Below are 20,967 nucleotides of genomic sequence, written 5' to 3' on the forward strand. Positions count from 1 at the left end.
CTCCAGCCTATAACCTGCACCCAAATTCTCCGTTCCACTGATTCTGGCCTCTTGTATATCCCCATCTTCCTCCGCCCCACTGTTGGTGGCGGAGCCACCTGGATCCTACTGTTAAGAAATCTCTCTGAACACCTCCACATCTCTCGCCTTTAAAAATCTCCTCCAAACCCATTTCTTTGTCTAAACCTTTGACCGTCCTAATCTCTGCTTTCCCAAGTTGACATCTATTTTCTATATGCCTATCTGTGAATCATTTTGGAACAATTTTTATTTTGAAGACAGTATATTAATGAAAATTTCTTTTGAAACTAGCACAGGCATGATGGATTCACTGCCACCGTCCGTGCTAAAATTTGACTCAATGGGGATAAAATTCAACTTTAGCAGTACAAAACGGGCAACAGAGAAACAGCCATCCATTATACATTCCGCCCGATTTTCCTCATCTTTAACTTCACCAGAAGGAAGTTGAATTGTACTCTACATGCCATGGATATGATAAAAAACATAGCAAGGAAATCACTGGTAATTCAATTAAGACAAATGTGATTTTATGGATTCGCTTCTAGAAAGTTCTTGCAAGCTTCCACCACTCTATTCATAAACTTAAGGTAATCAAGAACTCTGTGGCCCATAGGCTCTATCTCACAAGTTCTCACAGACCCTGTCTTCATCAAGCTGGATTGGCTCCCTGTGCCCAGACAATTGATTTAAAGATATTCATTTTCAAATCCCTCTGCATTTTGAAGTCCTTAAACCTCCAAACTCAATTATACCAACAATCTCAAAGCTGGCCTCCCATCCTCCACCCTCCCTATATTCTGGTTTATCCAAAACTCTGCTCCACGTATCCTGCTCATACTAACTCCCACTCACCAATCGTCATAGTCCTCACTGACCTATTTCCCACATTACAACAGTGACTACACTCCAAAAGTACTTCATTGGCTGTAAAGCACTTTGAGACATCTGATGGCTGTGAAAGGTGCTATATAAATGCAAATCTTTCATAAGAACATAAGAAATAGGAGCAGGCAAAGGCCATTTGCACTTCCCACTTGTCTTGGCCACACTGTATGCCCTGTTTTCAATTTGAAACCATCCCTTATTTCCTTAGTTAGCCACGGATGGTTATCCCTTCTCGTACAGTCTTTCTTGCTGCCTCCTTTGCACTAGTGAAGGCTGTTACTTCAGGACGTATGGCCCAGATTTTAACTGCCCCCACCTGGCAGAAACCGGGCGGAGGACAGTTAAAATAATTGGAGTCACTTACCCTCACTGATTCCGCCTTTTTTCCTGTGTCCCCATATGAACTTTATATCCTTTGAGCAGGCAAACAGGACACCCACAGAAAGGGAGCGGGGTCCTGTTTTAAATGTGCAGACGAGTCCAATGTGGTCATCACAACCCGATCTGGAATTTCAACCTGAGACAGGTGAGGTGAGGTGGTGGGGTGCTGTGTCCGTCAGGCAAAACCTGCCTGATCCTTTAAAACTTATTTTTCAGGTTTTCTTGTGGACCAGGAGGGGCTGTTCATCCTCCCTCTCAATCACGGTCCCGACCTTTCAGCACCCCTCATCTCTCCCAATCACAGCCCCAACTTCAGCCTTCCCACAGGCCCGATATCCGCCGTTGACCATCCCCTCGGGTCCCCAGCTGCAGGTTCCTGCCTCCAATTCACCGGCCTTGCAGCATTTTTCATGCGCGCTGCGCTCCCCCCCTCCATTAATATTAGGGCCTATGCTCTTGCTCTTTAGTAATTTGTTCTCAAAAGCATTCACCTTGCTACCTATCTCCCTCCTTTCAAAATCCTTCCAAAAACCTATCTTTTCAACTGTGCAGTTTCTCATCCTCACTCAATTTTTATCGTCTCCTGCTCAGTATCCTCTTACCTATGTGAAGTGTTCCAAGATGTAACTTTACATGGCGGGTCCTAGATAAATGCAAATAGATGTTGTTCCTCTTCCTGTGATTGACATATGATGACGACAAAATAGGCTGGAAATACTCAGGTTAGTCAACTCTGGTGTGTATGTATGTGTTCATGCCCCCTTTATTTTCAGATCTATGGTGCCTTTCATAAGTTCATAACTTATTGCATGTTTTGTCAGGATTTCCAAAAAAAAGCAAGCGCCAAAAGTGAGTGAGAAAAAATAATTAATGTAGACTTTATATTAACAGTGCTAGACAAAATGAGAACAAGTTAGACGACAGGGGACTGAAAATGCCCACCGCTGAAGCGGGGCGCACCTACCCTGTTTCTGTCGTTTCTACCGACGCGGTGGATGTGGTGGCCTCTTGAGTGAAATTCCGCTCTTGCCGTTTTTTTCCCGGCGGACCAGAAGTTGGTCATAATGGGATCGGAAATGGGGTGGTAAGCGGAAGTTCGCAGTGTAGAGGGGCTGCTGCTGTCAGTCATCAGCGTTGGGCTGATGACATCATCGCGGCACCAGGTCACCACGGCTCTCCCCTTCACTTAAAGGGGAGAGCCTGCGTGATATTTTAAGCTCGGTCCACTGGACCACCAGGGAGGGTTTGGGCCCGGCCAGCAGCGTGTGCCAGGCTGCCCCAGACGAACACGGGTGCATAATTGTCAGCCCGACATGGCAGTCGGTCGACAAAAAAAATACACGGCAACAGCGGCAGTAGGTCCTCCCCTTTAATGAGAGCCACACCGCCATTTTACAAGGACTACAACCTCACTGCACCGGCAGAAAAAAAGCAGCTTTTGGCACCGCGTGGCGGGAGCAAGATCGTTTCGGTGGAATTTCGCCATCGGGGTGAACATCAATGGTGCACGCTTTAATGACATACTTAGGATGGATCGGCAACAGCGGAGCGATAGTGGGGTGAGCAGGTCACCGCCGGGATACCGCAGGAGCGGAATTTCCAAAATGGCAGCTATTACACGAGAAATCGACGGCCATTGCACTCAGCAGTGTGGTCGCCGATTTCCAACGGTAACAGGCCTGAATGGAAGGGGCAATTTCGGTCCCCAGGTCTTTCCACATCAACTCCAATGAGGGAAATTCTGTAAAGGAGCTTTGGAGTAAGTAGATGAACTCTTAAGGATTTGTTGCTGGAGCACGGTATACATCAATCGATTAGTGTGTTAAATATTTGTAGGGCAACAAGGTCCCTAGTTAACTATGATATTCTTTAATACTTTTTAGCTCCATTACATAGTCAAGAGTTTCATTTGCTCAACATTTATCCCAATTTCAATATGTTAACAGACTTAATTAAGTACAATGCAAGTTGTAAGAAGAACTGCAAGCCAAATTTTGGTGAAGTATGCAAAACATTTCCTATGGGTAAAATTTTAATGAATGGTATTATTAAGCTGCAAGCTATGTAACACTGTTAAATGTAAAATGTTACGTTTTATTAAATTGTTTCTTATGAGTTTTAGAATGTTAATGCCCTTGAGATCCAACAGAAAAATAACCTGGAGTCAGTCAAAAATAATTTGTTTATTCAAAAGGAAAATAATCACAGTTGTTGGTTTTTTTATTAATTGGCATCCCTGGTGGAACTAGAATCATTCTATTTATTAACGTATCTCTATTAATCAATACTGATTATAATACGTTTGAAATGAATAGCTGTCTGGGAGTGTTTCTCCAGCTAATGGGACATTCCCATCAACCATTAACTGTCATAAACTGTAAGCCAGTGGAATAAGCAGTGTCTTATTTTTCTGTTGCCCAGAAAGTAACAAATTTTAGTCCCAACTGCCGAACACGAGTCTACCTACAACACTTGGGTGAATTTTATCAGTTCCTGGTTCGATCACCAGTTGCACACTATGGCTGGAGCTCATAAAATCAGGACATATGAGGCCAAGTAATGAGGATGCACAACCAACATGCCTGGTCTCATTTAAATATGAAAATTCAATGATTAGGTTTTGGCTCCTGAGTTTTACTAGTTTAGCTGAGGCTCCATCCAGAGCACAAGCCTCGATTAAAAGCTGGGTGCAAGTGGAGTCTGAGGGTTCACTTGTTGAAACAGGCTTTTCAAATGGCTGTTTTTCCTTGCCGTTTGTGGTTCTTTTGACTGCAGTTTGCTCCATATGTTAGTAGTTTTGCTGAGTGAGTCATCTGTTTTTGCAGTTTTGGGTTTAATTCCCCACCAATATTTTTCTTCATTATTCTTGGTTACCGCTGGTTTTGACATTGCACCGTGCAAAGAGATGAGGATGGGTTGGGTACTCCCTTGGGGATATGTTGCATAATTGAGCTGAGGAAAAAGACATCATGAGGGGCGAAAAATGTATATGCAATGACTCTTAAGGTGTTTTAGCTATACCCATTAACACTCCAACGTCTACAAGTATGTGTCAGAAGAGCCCTACGTTTGCCATCTTAACTTAACAAGGCATGCTGCCACAGAGCTGTGCCATCTGTTATGCAATGATCTGGATTCTGAATGCTTCTTCTCACAGAAGTGAAGATTATCAAAACATGTAGCTTTCATGTTTCCACTTTCTGCCAAGCCACCTTGACAAGTGTTATGTTTGTAAGGAACTGCTTATGAAGACAACTTTTGTCGTTTTGTGTTCTCTTCTCCTACAAGGAGCGAAAAACGGATCTGTGAGTGAATTAAGGTCATGTATTTACCTGATGGATGCGATGAGGTGACCATCAGACAGAAGCATCACATTGCATAAGGATTGATATGAGTGACAGCGGTGAATAGATACATGGGGAGGTGAGGAAGTGCATAGAAAGTGAAGGATGGGTGGTGCTGAAACTTGAATATTTATGAGGAGTTATGTGATGGACTCCACTTGGCAAGACAGGGTGAGGGGGTGGGGTTACACCACAGGATGTAGGTGAAGCAGCAAATGTACTCACTTTTCCTGAGCTTGTTAGTTCATTAAACCACTTCCTGCACTGCATCCAAGACCAGGGCACAAATCGCCCGCTGCTCACTTCCTCAGCCACCTCCAACCATGCCTTCTTAGTAACAGCAGCAGGTTTCTTCCTCCCCTTGATGGTGAAAAGTCTGTCCCTCCTGCTCCTGACTGCACCCAGCAATAATTCAAGGGAAGCATCACTGAAACTGGCCTTGGTCTTTGTAAATCTATCCTTATCACCTCCTGACTCCTCCAAGTTCCATTTCTGCACTGGCCCTTTAAATAGTGGACTTAAGATTGTGTCCTGTGCGTGTGCATCACACCCACTGCACAGCTTGGAGGCATGAAACCCAGAAAGTAAAATGTAATGATTCAATTAAGTTGAAGTCGGAGAATCTGACATGCTAACTATTTAGCAACAGAAATAACATGCTGCAGGTACAGCGTCGAGAATCCGGAGTTCTAGAATCCGTACACTGGGACGATCCATGATGGGGTCGTCCGGAATCCGGAAAATGTTCTGGAATCCAGACCCTCGCCTCGGGCCACTGCCGACCTCTCCCCCGCCGACCTCTTACCCGCCTCGGGCACCCACCAACCTCTTACCCACCTCGGGCTGCCGCCGACCTCTTACCCACCGATCTCACCCCCACCTCGGGCTGCCGCCGACCTCTTACCCGCTGTGGGCTGCCACCGCATGACCGCCCGACCCCATCCCTTACCTACCTACCTTCGCACAGGCGTTTCCGGACTCGGGATGTCAGAAAGACGTTCCGAAATCCGGAAATACACAGAATCTGGAGCGGCTTCGGTCCCGAGGCTTCCGCATTCTCGACGCTGGACCTGTAGTAAGTCAATATCTACACAAATCCTATGGGGGTCTGAGGACCCCAATTTAAAAATATATGAACTTAAGTAGATAAGAGTTTTATCAGGGAACAATGGTGGTTTATCCTTACCACCCTGAGTGGAATATATTATATTTCATGATGTTATCAAACTTTATATGCCATAAGTGTGAAACAATATTTATTACTTTGTCTTGAATCGAGGAAAAGAATCTTCAGTGTCTATTTTTATGATACATATATGGCATTAACAGCCATGCAGTCATAAATACTAGGGGTGCTTAAAATCTTGTATTTAGCAGGCTGGCAGTTGAGTGGCTATTGTTTTTAATGATAGATGGAACAAATTTCATTTTTTTTAATTAAACCTACGTCTATAGAAACCATTGGAGCATAATGTCAGTGATGTCTAGATTCTATAATAAAAGCAGTGTATTCAACTAAAGTTGTTTTGCTCGATGCAGCCAGTGATTAATTAGTTTGCGTAAATGTCTATAGAAATTGTTATTCGTAACTGAACCTGTATAATTGGTTTCATTAACAGTAATTAATGGCTAGACTTTGATGTCAAGAACAATTTTCATCTAAAATTGTTGCCGTTCTATTAATGAACTACCCACAATATATTTACTTGGAATGCCCTTTGACAGGTTTTATTTGAATGTAAATGACAAAATAACCTGGCCTTTTTTGCAAAATTCAAACTGGTGCAATGACCTCTTCTGAAATATTTATTAACTGTGAGTTTTCTTTCTGTGGTATGTACTCAAGAGGAAAGTGAGTATTTACATTCTTTATAAGTTAATTAAACATATGTGAAAGCCGTTTGGGCTGCAACATTTCCAGGTTTCAGGAATTTAAATTATGAAAAAATATTTTTTCACACTACAGTAAGCTTAGAAATAAATTGTAAAACCTGCTTTGATCTTACTGGTCTAAGACCCTATGTAAGGAATCAGTAATCCATTCTTACTGCAGTCCCTGTGACCCTATTAACTGTAAAATATCCTACAATTCTATCAGTGCTTTGAAAAAACACATTGCAGCAAAACCTAGTGTGTAAAATGCGAATGAACATAAACATGGGAGTGCAACAAGGATAGAGATAGTTTTAGATGTCTTCTCACGGCTCGCAAATATAGGTCCCAGCATTGTGCTGATGAATGATTCATAGTGACTTAATAGTTGGAAGGTGAACAAATCCCTGTGGCCAACAATAATTGGCTAAATATGTTACAAAACACTGAAAGAAATAAAAGGAAATGCACCAAAGGGGTTAAAGGACAAGTTTAATACTCAAATAGTTGGTCATGTCATGAATGAAGTACAATTTATTATGTTATTATTAAGGGTGAAATTGATGTTTGGTGAAATTGTGTAATGAGCATTAGTGAATTGGCAGCCTGTCTAACACCACCTCAATGTTTTTTCATTGAAGTCAATGGAAAAGAAACTTGGATATGTTGTCGAAGGGGCTGCCGATTTGCTATTGGTCTTGTACCAAAGACCAATTATCTCATTATCTCAGATTAGCATTTTTATTTTGGATTACATTTACTTTTCTTTTGAAAACCAGGATTAGGAAAGCTACAAACTGGCACACACCGAATACATATTTCAGCTTCATCTCGTAAAGAAATGTGTTCTAAATTTTTTATTCTATCTATACAGTGTCCTTTGAGCTGGCAGAACAAATGGGAGGGGCCTGAAGACCCGATGCAGTACCTCAGAGGAGTGGTAGCTCGTGCACTGGCAATACAGGTAAATATGCATATTGCTAAGAGCCAAAAAATACTATGTAAGATTTATTGGAAATAGATGTGGGATTTGTTTTGAGTATTGATAGCGGTGGCAATTTTTTTTTTAGCTGAATCAAGCTCAGCAAGTGAAACATAGAAATATATAAAATAGGTGCAGGAGTAGGCCATTCGGCCCTTCGAGCCTGCACCACCATTCAATAAGATCATGGCTGATCATTCACCTCAGTACCCCTTTCCTGCTTTCTCTCCATACCTCTTGATCCCTTTAGCCGTAAGGGCCATATCTAACTCCCCCTTAATTATATCCAATGAACTGGCATCAACAACTCGCTGCGGTAGGGGATTCCACAGGTTAATAACTCTCTGAGTGAAGAAGTTTTTCCTCATCTCAGTCTTAAATGGCTTACCCCTTATCCTTAGACTGTGTCCCCTGGTTCTGGACTTCCCCAACATCGGGAACATTCTTCCTGCATCTAACCTGTCCAGTCCCATCAGAATTTTACATGTTTCTATGAGATCCCCTCTCATCCTTCTAAACTCCAGTGAATACAGGCCCAGTCGATCCAATCTCTCCTCATATGTCAGTCCAGCCATCCCGGGAATCAGTCTGGTGAACCTTCGCTGCACTCCCTCAATAGCAAGAACGTCCTTCCTCAGATTAGGAGACCAAAACTGAACACAATATTCCAGGTGAGGTTTCACTAAGGCCCTGTACAACTGCAGTAAGAGCTCCCTGCTCCTATACTCAAATCCCCTAACTATGAAGGCCAACATACCATTTGCCTTCTTCACCGCCTGCTGAACCTGCATGCCAACTTTCAATGACTGATGTACCATGACACCCAGGTCTCGCTGCACCTCCCCTTTTCCTAATCTGCCGCCATTCAGATAATATTCTGCCTTCATATTTTTGCCACCAAAGTGGATAACCTCACATTTATCCACGTTATACTGCATCTGCCACGCGTTTGTCCACTCACCTAACCTGTCCAAGTGACCCTGCAGCTTTTTAGCATCCTCCTCACAGCTCATACTGCCACCCAGCTTAGTGTCATCTGCAAACTTGGAGATATTACATTCAATTCCCTCATCCAAATCATTAATGTATATTGTAAATAGCTGGGATCCCAGCACTGAGCCCTGCGGTACCCCACTAGTCACTGCCTGCCATTCTGAAAAGGGCCCGTTTATCCCGACTCTCTGCTTCCTGTCTGCCAACCAGTTCTCTATCCACGTCAGTACATTACCCTCAATACCATGTGCTTTAATTTTGCACACCAATCTCTAGTGTGGGACCTTGTCAAAAGCTTTTTGAAAGTCCAAATACACCACATCCACTGGTTTCCCCTTGTCCACTTTTCCAGTTACATCCTCAAAAAATCCTGCAAGATTTGTCAAGCATGATTTTCCTTTCATAAATCCATGCTGACTTGGGCTGATCCCGTCACTGCTTTCCAAATGTGCTGCTATTTCACCTTTAATAATTGATTCCAACATTTTCCCCACTACTGATGTCAGGCTAATTGGTCTATAATTACCCCTTTTCTCTCTCCCTCCTTTCTTAAAAAGTAGTGTTACATTAGCTACCCTCCAGTCCATAGGAACCTATCCAGAGTCAATAGACTGTTGGAAAATGATCACCAATGCATCCACTATTTCTAGGGCTACTTCCTTAAGTACTCTGGGATGCAGACGATCAGGCCCCAGGGATGTATTAGCCTTCAATCCCATCAATTTCCCTAACACCATTTTCCGCCTAATAAGGATTTCCTTCAGTTCCTCCTTCTTACGAGACCCTCGGTCCCCTAGTATTTCCAGAAGGTTATTTGTGGCTTCTTTCGTGAAGACAGAACCAAAGTACTTGTTCAACTGGTTCGCCATTTCTTTATTCCCCATTATAAATTCACCTGAATCTGACTGCAAGGGACCTATGTTTGTTTTCGCTAATTATTTTTCTTTTCACATATCTATGCAAGCTTTTGCAGTTAGTTTTTATGTTTGCAGCAAGCTTCCTCTCATACTCTATTTTCCCCTTCCTAATTAAACCCTTTGTCCTCCTCTGCTGTACTACAAAATTCTTTCAGCCTCAGGTTTGCTGCTTTCTCTGGCCAATTTATATGCTGCTTCCTTCGATTTAACACTATCCTTAATTTCCCCTTGTTAGCCACAGTTGAGCCACCTTCCCTGTTTTATTTTTACTCCAGACAGGGATGTAGAATTGTTGAAGTTCATCCATGTGATCTTTAAATGTTTGCCATTACCTATCCACTGCAGAATTTAAAAATCTCAAAGGTAGTAATCTCAGGATTGCTACCAGTGCCACGTGCTAGTCAGATAGGAATCGCAGGATACCTCAGATGAATACGAGGCTTGAGGAGTGATGCAGAAGGGAGGGATTCAAGTTCCTGGGACACTGGAACCGGTTCTGGGTGAGCTGGGACCAGTAGAAACCGGACGGGTCTGCACCTGGGCAGGACCCGAACCAATGTCCTAGGGGGAGTGTTTGCTCGTGCTGTTGGGGAGGAGTTAAACTAATATGGCAGGGGGATGGGAACCTATGCAGGGAGACAGAGGGAAGTAGAATGGGGGCAGAAGCAAAAGATAGAAAGAAGAAAAGTAAAAGTGGAGTAAAAAGACAAGCCTGAAGGCTCTGTGCCTCAATGCGAGGAGTATTCGGAATAAGGTGGACGAATTAACTGCGCAGATAGCAGTTAACGGATATGATGTAATTGGCATGGCTCCAGGGTGACCAAGGCTGGGAACTCAACATCCAGGGATATTCAACACTTAGGAAAGATCGACAGAAAGGAAAAGGAAGTGGGGTGGCATTACTGGTTAAAGAGGAAATTAATGCAATAGTAAGGAAGGACATTAGCTTGGATAATGTGGAAGTGGTATGGGTGGAGCTACGGAATACCAAAGGGCAGAAAATGCTAGTGGGAGTTGTGTACAGACCGCCAAACATTAGTAGTGAGGTTGGGGACAGCATCAAACAAGAAATTAGGGATGCATTCAATAAAGGTACAGCAGTTATCATGGGTGACTTTACTCTACATTTAGATTGGGCTCACCAAACTGATAGTAATGCGGTGATGGAGGACTTCCTGGAGTGTATTCGGGATGATTTTCTAGACCAATATGTCAAGGAACCAACTAGAGGGCTAGCCATCCTAGACTGGGTGATGTGTAATGAGAAAGGACTAATTAACAATCTTGTTGTGCGAGGCCCCTTGGAGAAGAGTGCCCATAATATGGCAGAATTCGTTATTAAGGTGGAGAGTCACACAGTTAATTCAGAGACGAGGGTCCTGAACGTAAGGAAAGATAACTTCGATGGTATGAGGCGTGATTTGGCTAGAATAGACTGGCAAATGATACTTAAAGGGTTGACGGTGGATAGGCAATGTCAAACATTTAGAGATCACACGAATGAACTTCAACAATTCTACATCCCTGTCTGGATTAAAAATAAAACAGGGAAGGTGGCTCAACCGTGGCTTACAAGGGAAATCAAGGATAGTGTTAAATTCAAGGAAAAGGCATATAAATTGGCCAGAAAAAGCAGCAAACCTGAGGACTGGGAGTAATTGAGAATTCAACAGAGGAGGACAAAGGGTTTAATTAGGACAGGAAGCTTGCCGGGAACATAAAAACTGACTGCAAAAGCTTCTATAGATATGTGAAGAGAAAAAGATTAGTGAAGACAAACATAGGTCCCTTGCTGTCAGATTCAGGTGAATTTATAATGGGGAACAAAAAAATGGCAGACCAGTTGAACAAATACTTTGGTTCTGTCTTCATGAAGGAAGACACAAATAACCTTCTGGAAATACTAGGGGATCGAGGGCCGAGTGAGAAAGAGGAACTGAAGGATATCCTTATTAGTCAGAAAATTGTGTTAGTGAATTTGATGAGATTGAAGGCCGATAAATCCCTGAGGCCTGATAGTCTGCATCGCAGAGTACTTAAGGAAGTGGCCCTAGAAATAGTGGATGCATTGGTGATCATTTTCCAACAGTCTATCGACTCTGGATCAGTTCCTATGGACTGGAGGGTAGCTAATGTAACACCACTTTTTAAAAAGGGAGAGAGCGAGAAAACGGGTAATTATGGACTGGTTAGCCTGACATCAGTAGTAGGGAAAATGTTGGAATCAATTATTCATGATGAAATAGCAGCGCATTTGGAAAGCAGTGACAGGATCGGTCCAAGTTTGCATGGATTTATGAAAGGGAAATCCTGCTTGACAAATCTTCTGGAATTTTTTGAGGATGTAACTAGTAGAGTGGACAAGGGAGAACCAGTGGATGTAGTGTATTTGGACTTTCAAAAGGCTTTTGACAAGGTCCCACACAAGAGATTGGTGTGCAAAATCAAAGCACAAGATATTGGGGGTAATGTACTGATGTGGATAGGGAACTGGTTGGTAGACAGGAAGCAGAGAGTCGGGATAAACGGGTCCTTTTCAGAATGGCAGGCAGTGACAAGTGGAGTGCCGCAGGGCTCAGTGCTGGGACCCCAGCTCTTTACAATATACATTAATGATTTAGATGAAGGAATTGAGTGTAATATCTCCAAATTTGCAGATAACATGAAACTGGGTGGCAGTGTGAGCTGTGAGGAGGATGCTAAGATGCTGCAGGTTGATTTGGACAGGTTAGATGCATGGGCAAATGCATGGCAGATGTAGTATAATGTGGATAAATGTGAGGTTATCCACTTTGGTGGCAAAAACACAAAAGCAGAATATTATCTGAATGGCGGCAGATTAGGAAAAGGGGAGGTGCAACGAGACCTGGGTGTCATGGTTCATCAGTCATTGAATGTTGTCATGCAGGTACAGCAGGCGGTGAAGAAGGCAAATGGTATGTTGGTATTCATAGCTAGGGGATTTGAGTAAAGGAGCAGGGAGGTCTTACTGCAGTTGTACAGGGCCTTGGTGAGGCCTCACCTGGAATACTGTGTTCAGTATTGGTTTCCTAATCTGAGGTAGGACGTTCTTGCTATTGAGGGCATGCAACGAAGGTTCATCAGACTGATTTCCGGTATAGCTGGACTGACATATGAGGACAGACTGGATCAACTGGGCCTTTGTACACTGGAGTTTAGAAGGATGAGAGGGGATCTTATAGAAATGTATAAGATTCTGACGAGACTGGACAAGTTAGATGCGGGAAGAATGTTCCCAATGTTGGGGAAGTCCAGAACCAGGGGACACAGTCTTAGGATAAGGGTAGCCCATTTCGGACTGAGATGAGGAGAAACTTCTTTACTCAGAGAGTTGTTAACCTGTGGAATTCCCTGCCGCAGAGAGTTGTTGATGCCAGTTCATTGGATATATTCAAGAGGGAGTTAGATATTGCCCTTATGGCTAAAAGGATCAAGGGGTATGGAGAGATAGCAGGAAAGGGGTAACTGAGGGAATGATCAGCCATGATCTTATTGAATGGTGGCGCTGGCTCGAAGGGCCGAATGGCCTACTCCTGCACCTATTTTTCTATGTTTCTATGTTTCTAACCCTTTAAGTATCAGTCGCCAGTCTATTCTAGCCAATTCACGTCTCATACCATCGAAGAACAGAACATGCTGCCTTTATTGACTAAGTGCACTGCATTTCTTTCCTTCAATTTTGGCTTGCATCCTTGTGCTAATCATTAATAAATCATTACTTTCAAATTAGTTCACGAGTTTATTGAAAATTTGCCATCATTTTTCTTCACCTCATTCGACCCTGGTTTACACAGTTACACGATACATCGTGAAATCTTCAAAAGATGAATTTTGATAATTAGAAAATTCATCTTTTGAAGATGTATCGTGTAACTGTGTAAACCAGAGTCGAATGAGGTGAAGAAAATGATGGCAAATTTTCAATAAACCCGTGAACTAATTTGAAAGTAATGATTTATTAATGATTAATTATTCCTCAAAAATACAAATGTAGTATACCTTTTTTAATAAATTTGCAAAATTATGTGGTGTAAGGGATATCACTATATTGTGTATTGTGTGCCATTTTTGTACCACGAAATATGAACACAAAACAAGGAGGCCAAAATTCAGCCTTCCGATAAGGCCTCTTATGGCCAGAAAGCGGCAGCCGCGCCACGGTGTCGAATGGCCGCCGATTTTTTGTCGAAAGTCCGCCGCTTGTGAAATTCACCTCGGTGGTTTTTCCAGGGGTCCCCACTTCCGGCCCGCTGCTGCCGAACCCTCCTAAGTGTGTCATCAAAGCACGCACCGCCGATCTCTCCCCCCACAAGCAAAATTTACAAAATCTTGCGGCCGCCACGCAGTGCTCCCGACAGTGTTTTCTGTCGGTGCACTGTGCTTGCAGTGTGTGCAAAATGGTGGTGTGGCTGCTATTAAAGGGGAAGGCACTTTGCCGCGGCAACCATCTTATTTTGTTTTGTTGGCCAACTGCCAGGTTAGCCCGACAGTTATGCCCCCGGGTTCGGCCGGGCTAATAAACAGGCAGCCTGGCACCCCCTCTTGGGTGCCAGACCACTGGCCCAGTCGAAACCCTCCTTGGTGAACCAATGAACCTAACTAAAGGAATCTCAGAGCTCGCAACGGCCCTCCCCTTTAAAGTGAAGGGAAGAGATGTGGTGACGCACCAGCATGATGATGTCATCAGCGCTGCGCTGATGAGTGACAGCGGCGGACAGTCCGCCCGCCCCCACTTCCACCCCCCTGAGGACCGATCTTCTGCTCTCCGCACCATTTCCGCCCCCATTATGACCGACTTCTGGCACACTCGAAAAAAAAAGATAAAGAGCTGAATTTCGCGCAAGAGGCCATTGCATTCTCCGCGGCGGTGAAAACACATCAAACACGGTAGGTGCGCTCTGTTTCCAGCGGGGGTGAATTTTGGCCCCAAGAGGTTCAGACAGTGCCACAAAGCATGAGGATAAAGTTGAGCAGTTTATATTAGGTCAGTGCTCTTGACTTTATCTTTTAATTCTTACTACAGGTATGTTTATTTATGTAATTTGTCAAGCATTAACTATCTCTATAACCTCTTCCAGTCCTGCAGACTCTTCAGAACTCTCTATTCCTCCAACTCTGGCCTCTTTGCCCCAACATTTGCGGCCATACCTTCAGCTGTTTAGTCACCACTCTCTGGAATTTCTTCCCGAAGCCTCTCCCCACCTCCCTTTCCTCCTTTAAGACCCTCCTTAAAATCCACCTCATTGACCCAGCTTTTAGTCCCCCTTCCTAATATGTCCTTTGGTTAAGCATCCATTTTGGTCTGATTACTCCTCTGTGAAGCACCTTGGGATGTTTTTCAATGTTAATGGGGTTATATTAAAATGCTGATTCTTTTGTAGTAGTAGTAGAACTGCTCTCTTGCAATTTAAACAGAAGATATACCATTTCCACCTTTCTCTGAGCAACACTCATGAACCTTGAGCTTAGGTTCCAGTCTGTGAACGAACTTTCTATCCATGTTGCTAACATTTCTTGTTATACCTGTAACAAGCCTCCTGCAACAAGTACTTTATCAGCTACTTTCTGAAAAGCATTTGCTGCATTCTCTCTATCTATCTCATTGATTACTTTTTCAGAAACCTTTATTAAGTTTGTCAAATACAATTTGTCTTTAACAAATCTATACTGGCTGCCCTTGATTATTCTATGCATTTCTAAGTACTCACTAATTTGATCTTGAGTGGTAGATTTTAAGAGTTTGTCCACAACAGATATGCTCATCATCATATCCCTCGAAACAAGGATGACTTGCTTCCACGCCAAAAAAGGATGAGTTCACAGATGTTTCAATGAATGATCCGAGTTACATCCTCAAGGGTGGAAGATGCCTGTGCGTGGATTTTTTTTTAAACATGTGGTGGCCGTTGCACACCAGCCACCACACGGGCTTGACAGAGCTAGGTCTTGGTCCAGTGGCAAAGATTACCCAAGACGACTGGAGACCAGCTCTGCTGCACAGACCTAGTGCGCACACATATCACTAACTGGTATATGGTTACCTGGTTTAACCTCCTTTCCATTTTTGAACAGATGTGCTATCCTACAGTCTCCTGCCACAATTTGCATATCTAATAAGAAAGCCATGAATTCTATGAACCTTATATTGAAGATTAAAATATGTATGACAGTTCATCAAGGCGAACAGGACCCTCAGGTTGTCCTTGCCCTTTTGAATGATAGAACACACCTGTTCCCCATAAACATGTTATATTACTTTTTGTGATCGATGTACTACAGGAGATTGGCTAATACATAAATAAAAGACTTGCATCCACTGCATGTCCACCAAACTTTGGATATTACTCTTTATTGCAGATGAAAAATAACTTTGAAAAAAGAAAAAGAAAGCCAGGCATTTCAGCCTGTCGTCTTTTGACCCAGAGCTTGAAATTTGTACGCAATTTACTGACCTACAATTGACTTCATCAATTTACAAACAGTTACAATTAGCTGGATTCCCACAGGGAATAATAGCCTTCAAGGAACAGAGCAAATTAACAGGTAAACTGTTTTGTAAGCTACAACATGAGCAATCCATTATTATATGAATCTAAAAGTCTTGCATCTAATACTCATCCATCACACTTCAGGCATCACAATTAAAAGCACAGTCATTTCCTGCTAGTTTTCCAAACCTTAAAAACGTGGACTTTCCCCACAGGTAGAACTGGGGTTTACAAGCAGCTGACAATCTACAGAAACTTTGCTCAATGATACAGCCTCAGATTAACCTCAGAATGTGCCTGTTTGAACGACTTCTTCACAGGCAGTGACATGAAATGAATAGCAATTAGTGGCCTAGAAATTCATCTTAGGCAGTGGCTCTAAACAGGGAGTATCGGATCGGCTGCCTGTTATACGCACCACCTGCTATTCAGTTCCATTGCAGCAAAGCTGGAATTGGGAAGCAGAAAATTAGAAAGTAAATTTGGAAGGCAAAGGAAACAAAGGCTAGAAAATAGACAACAAGGGAGTTTAGCAGTGCTCGGGAATAAGGCAAATGAGTTGAGAGCACAGATGGACACTTGGGAGTATGGTATTATAGCTATTACTGAGACGGCTGAAAGAAGGGCAGGTATGGCAGCTCAACGTTCCTGGTTACAGGGTTTTCAGACGGGATAAAGAGGGGGGTAAAAAAGGAGGGGGATCGCAGTATTGATTAAAGAAACAATTACAGCTGTGAGGAGGGATCATATGTTAGAAGGATCTTCAAATAAGGCCATATGGGTTGAATTGAAGAACAAAAAAGGGGCAATCATACTGCTGGGTGTGTACGATAGACCCCCAAACAGTCAGAGGGAGATAGAAGAGCAAATATGTAGGGAAATTTCTGAGAAGTGCAAAAACTATAGGGCAGTAATAGTAGGGAATTTCAACCAGCCTAATATTAACTGGGATAGAATTAGTGTGAAAGGTACAGAATTCCTAAAATACATTTTGGAGAACTTTTTTAGCCAGTGTGTAGCAAGCCCAACAAGAGAGGGGGTGGTCCTGGACTTAGTTTTAGGGAATGAAACTGGGCAGGTGGAAGGGGTATCAGTGGGAGAGCATTTTGGTGTTGGTGATCATAATTCAGTTAGATTTAGGATAGTTATGGAAAGGGTCAAAGATAGACCAGGAATAAAAGTTCTCAATTGGTGGAAAAGCCAATTTTGCTGAGCTGAGATGGGATTTAGCCAAAGTGGACTGGAAACAGCTACTTGAAGATCAATCAGTGTCAGATCAGTGGGTGGCTTTCAAGGAGGAGATCCTGAGAGTTCAGAGCTAGTATGTTCCCTTAAAGAAAAAGGGTGCGAATAACAAATCTAAAGTGCCCTGGATGGCAAGGGGCATGCAGAAACCCGAGAGGAGTATAGAAAGTGTGGGGGCAAAATTAAAAGGAAATTAGGAAAGCAAAGGGAGAGCATGAAAACATGTTGGCAAGTGAGTGAAGGAAAACCCAAAGATGTTTTATAAATACATTAAGAGCAAGATGATAACTAAAGAAAGAGAGTAGGGGCTATTAGAGACCATAAAGATAATCTGTGTGTGGAGGTGGAATACGTAGATATGGTTGTTAATGATTACTTTGCGTCAGTTTTCACAAACGAGAGGGGTGATGCAGACATTGCAATCAGGGAGGAAGGGTGTGAAATATTAGATGAAATAAATATAGTGAGAGAGAAAGTATTAAGAGGTTTAGCAGCTTTGAAAATGGATCAATCCCCAGCCCCAGATGAAATGTAGCCCAGACTACTAAGAGAAGCAAAAGAGGAAACAGCAGAGGATCTGACCATCATTTTCCAATGCCCTCTAGCTACAGGTGTGGTGCCAGAGGACTGAAGGACTACTAACATTGTACCTTTGTTTAAAAAGGAAGAAAAGGATAGACCGAGTAATTACAGGCCAGTTAGCCTAACCTCAGTGGTTGGAAAATTATTGGAAAAAATTCTGAGGGACAGGATAAATCTTTATTTTGAAAGACACAGATTAATCAAGGACAGTCAGCATGGATTTGTTAAGGGAAGGTCACGTCTGACTAATTTGATTGAATTTTTTTGAGGAAATAACAAGGGGGGTCGATAAGGATAGTGCATTTGATATAGTGTATGTGGATTTTAGCAAGGCTTTTGATAAGGTCCCACATGGCAGACTGGTCATGAAAGTAAAAGCCCATGGGATCCAAGGCAAAGTGGCAATTTGGATCCAAAATTGGCACAGAGGCAGGAAGCAAAGGGTAATAGTTGATGGTTGTTTTTGTGACTGGAAGGCTGTTTTTGTGACTGGAAGGCTATTTCCAGTGGGGTTCTGCAGGGCTCAGTTCTAGGTCCCTTGCTTTTTCTGGTATATATCAATGATTTAGACTTGAATGTAGGGGCTATAATTAAGAAGTTTGCAGATGATACAAGAATCGGCTGTGTGGTTGATAATGAAAAAGAAAGCTGTAGACTGCAGGAAGATATCAATGACTGGTCAGGTGGGCAGAACAGTAGAAAATGGAATTCAATCTGGCGAAGTGTGAGGTAATGCATTTGGGGAGGGCTTTCAAGGCAAGGGAATACACATTAATGGTAGGATGCTAAGAAGTGTAGAGGAACAAAGGGACCTTGGAGTGCATGTCCACAGAACTCTGAAGGTAGCAGGCCAGGTAGATAAGGTGGCTGAGAAGGCATACGGAATACTTGCCTTTATTAGCCGAGTCATAGAATTCAAGAGCAGGGAGGTTATGCTTGAACTGTATAAAATACTAGTTAGGCCACAGCTAGAGTACTGTGTACAGTTCTGGTCATTACAGGAAAGATGTGATTGCACTAGAGAGGAGATTTTCGAGGATGTTACCTGGACTGGCTAATTTTAGCTAAGAGGAAAGATTGAATAGGCTGGGTTTGTTTTCTTTGGAACAGAGGAGGCTGAGGGGAGACGTTGTTGAGGTGTATAAAATTATGAGGAGTCTAGAGAGAGTGGGTAGGAAGGACTTATTTCCCTTAGCAGAGGGGTCAACAACCAAAGGGCATAGATTTAAAGTAATTGGTAGGAGGTTTAGAGGGGATTTGAGGGGAATCTTTTTCACTCAGAGGGAGGTGGGGATCTGGAACTCACTGCTTGAAAGGGTGGTAGAGACAGAACACTGATGTTGGTGCGCCTGTCCTCCCAGGAGATTTGCAGGACCTTGCGGAGACATCGTTGGTGATATATCTCCAGCGACTTGAGGTGCCTTCTATACATCGTCCATGCCTCAGATCCATACAGGAGGGCGGGTATTACTGCAGCCCTGTAGACCATGAGCTTGGTGGTAGATTTGAGAGCCTGGTCTTCAAACACTTTTCCTCAGATGGCTGAAGACTGCACTGGCGCACTGGAGGCGATGCTGAATCTCCGCATCAATGTCTGCCTTTGTTGATAAGAGGCTCCCGAGATATGGGAAGTGGCCCACGTTGTCCAGGGCCGCGCCGTGTATCTTGATGATTGGAGGGCAGTGCTGTGTGGCGGTGACAGGCTGGTGGAAGACCTTTGTCTTATGGCTGTCAGGCACACCAACGTCAGTGTCCTCGACCAGGCTAACATCCCCAGTATTGAAGCACTGACCACACTCGATCAGCTTCGCTGGGCAGGCCACATAGTTCGCATGCCAGATACGAGACTCCCTAAGTAAATGTTTTATGCGGAGCTCCTTCATGGTAAACGAGCCAAAGAAGGACAGCGGAAATGTTATAAGGGCACCCTCAAAGCCTCCCTGGTAAAGTGCGACATCATCACTGACACTTGGGAGACCCTGGCCGAAGACCGCCCGAGGTGGAGAAAGTACATCCGGGAGAGCGTTGAGCTCTTCCGAGTCTCAACGCAAAGAGCATGAAGAGGCCAAGCGCAGGCAGCGGAAGAAGCGTACGGCAAACCAGCCCCACCGACCCCTTCCCTCGACGAATGTCTGTTCCACCTGTAACAGGGTCTGTGGCTCTCATATCGGACTGTTCAGCCATCAAAGAACTCACTTTGGGAGTGGAAGCAAGTCCTCCTCGATTCCAAGGGACTGCCTATGACGACGATGATGATGAGAAACAGAAACCCTCACCATATTTAAAAAGTGCTTGGATATGCACTTGAAGTGCCGCAGCCTACAAGGCTATGGACCAAGATGTGGAAAGTGGGGTTAGGCTGGAGAGCTGTTTATCGGCTGGCGTGGACACGTTGGGCATAAATGGCCTCTCTTTATGCTGTAAGTTTCTATGATTGTATGATATAGGCTGTAACTAAGGGGTGAGGCCATGAAGCGATGAGAATTTTAAAAGCAAGGTGTTGGTGGACAATTTTTGTTGGGGTGCATGTTCCCGTTACTGGGCTGCATAGGACCTCCAGAGAGCCGCACAGCACGGGGGTGATGGATGAATGGGACTTGCTGCGTGTTAGGATACATGCAGTGGTGTTTTGGATGAGCTCAAGTTCATTGAGGGTGGCAGATGGGAGGCTATCCAGGAGAACATTGGCATAGTTGAGACCAACAAATAACACATAAATTTAATGTTATGCATGTTGTCGGACCAACACAGAATACGCTCTCATTTTTTAAAATTTATTTATTTATTGCCCATCCCTAATTGCTCTTGAGAGAGTGGTAGTGAGTTGCCTCATGAACCACTGCGGTCTGGGGGGGTGGGGTAGAAAAACGTCATCCAGGCTTCAATGAGGGCAGGAGAACGTGATTTATCTTGTCATCTGGATCACGTTCTTGCTCATTCCCCGCCCCCCTTTAGATCTGGATCACATTCTTCCCCCTCCCCACTATTCTCACCATGCTCCCCCTCCAACAAGTTCCTGACCTTCTCTCCCTGAGTTCCTGACCTCCGAGCGCTTCTTTCTCCGAGCTCCTCTTTGCCCTCTCTTCCATCACTTCTCCCCTCCCCCCTCCGATGCCCTCTCCTTTCTCCCCTCCAATCCCCTCTCCTCTCCCCCCTCCAACGCTTCACCTCTTTCTCTGCCCCCCCGCCCGCATCCAATCCCCTCTTTTCTGCCCCCTTCAACCATCTCGCTA

The 20,967-nt window shown here is 43.7% G+C and overlaps 1 protein-coding gene across 3 annotated transcripts in view; it reads left to right on the forward strand.

Annotated features, from left to right (window-relative positions):
• The window catches only part of dync2h1 (dynein cytoplasmic 2 heavy chain 1), a 994,370-nt gene that overhangs the window by 915,066 nt on the left and 58,337 nt on the right, over positions 1 to 20,967 (forward strand). For all 3 annotated transcript variants that reach the window (XM_070892150.1, XM_070892151.1, XM_070892152.1), the window contains exon 86: positions 7,381 to 7,470. In XM_070892150.1, the coding sequence (XP_070748251.1) occupies positions 7,381 to 7,470 (90 nt within the window). The remainder of the gene's footprint in view (positions 1 to 7,380; positions 7,471 to 20,967) is intronic.

Source organism: Pristiophorus japonicus, chromosome 10 (genome assembly GCF_044704955.1).
Source record: "Pristiophorus japonicus isolate sPriJap1 chromosome 10, sPriJap1.hap1, whole genome shotgun sequence".
Taxonomy (NCBI): Eukaryota; Metazoa; Chordata; class Chondrichthyes; family Pristiophoridae; genus Pristiophorus; species Pristiophorus japonicus.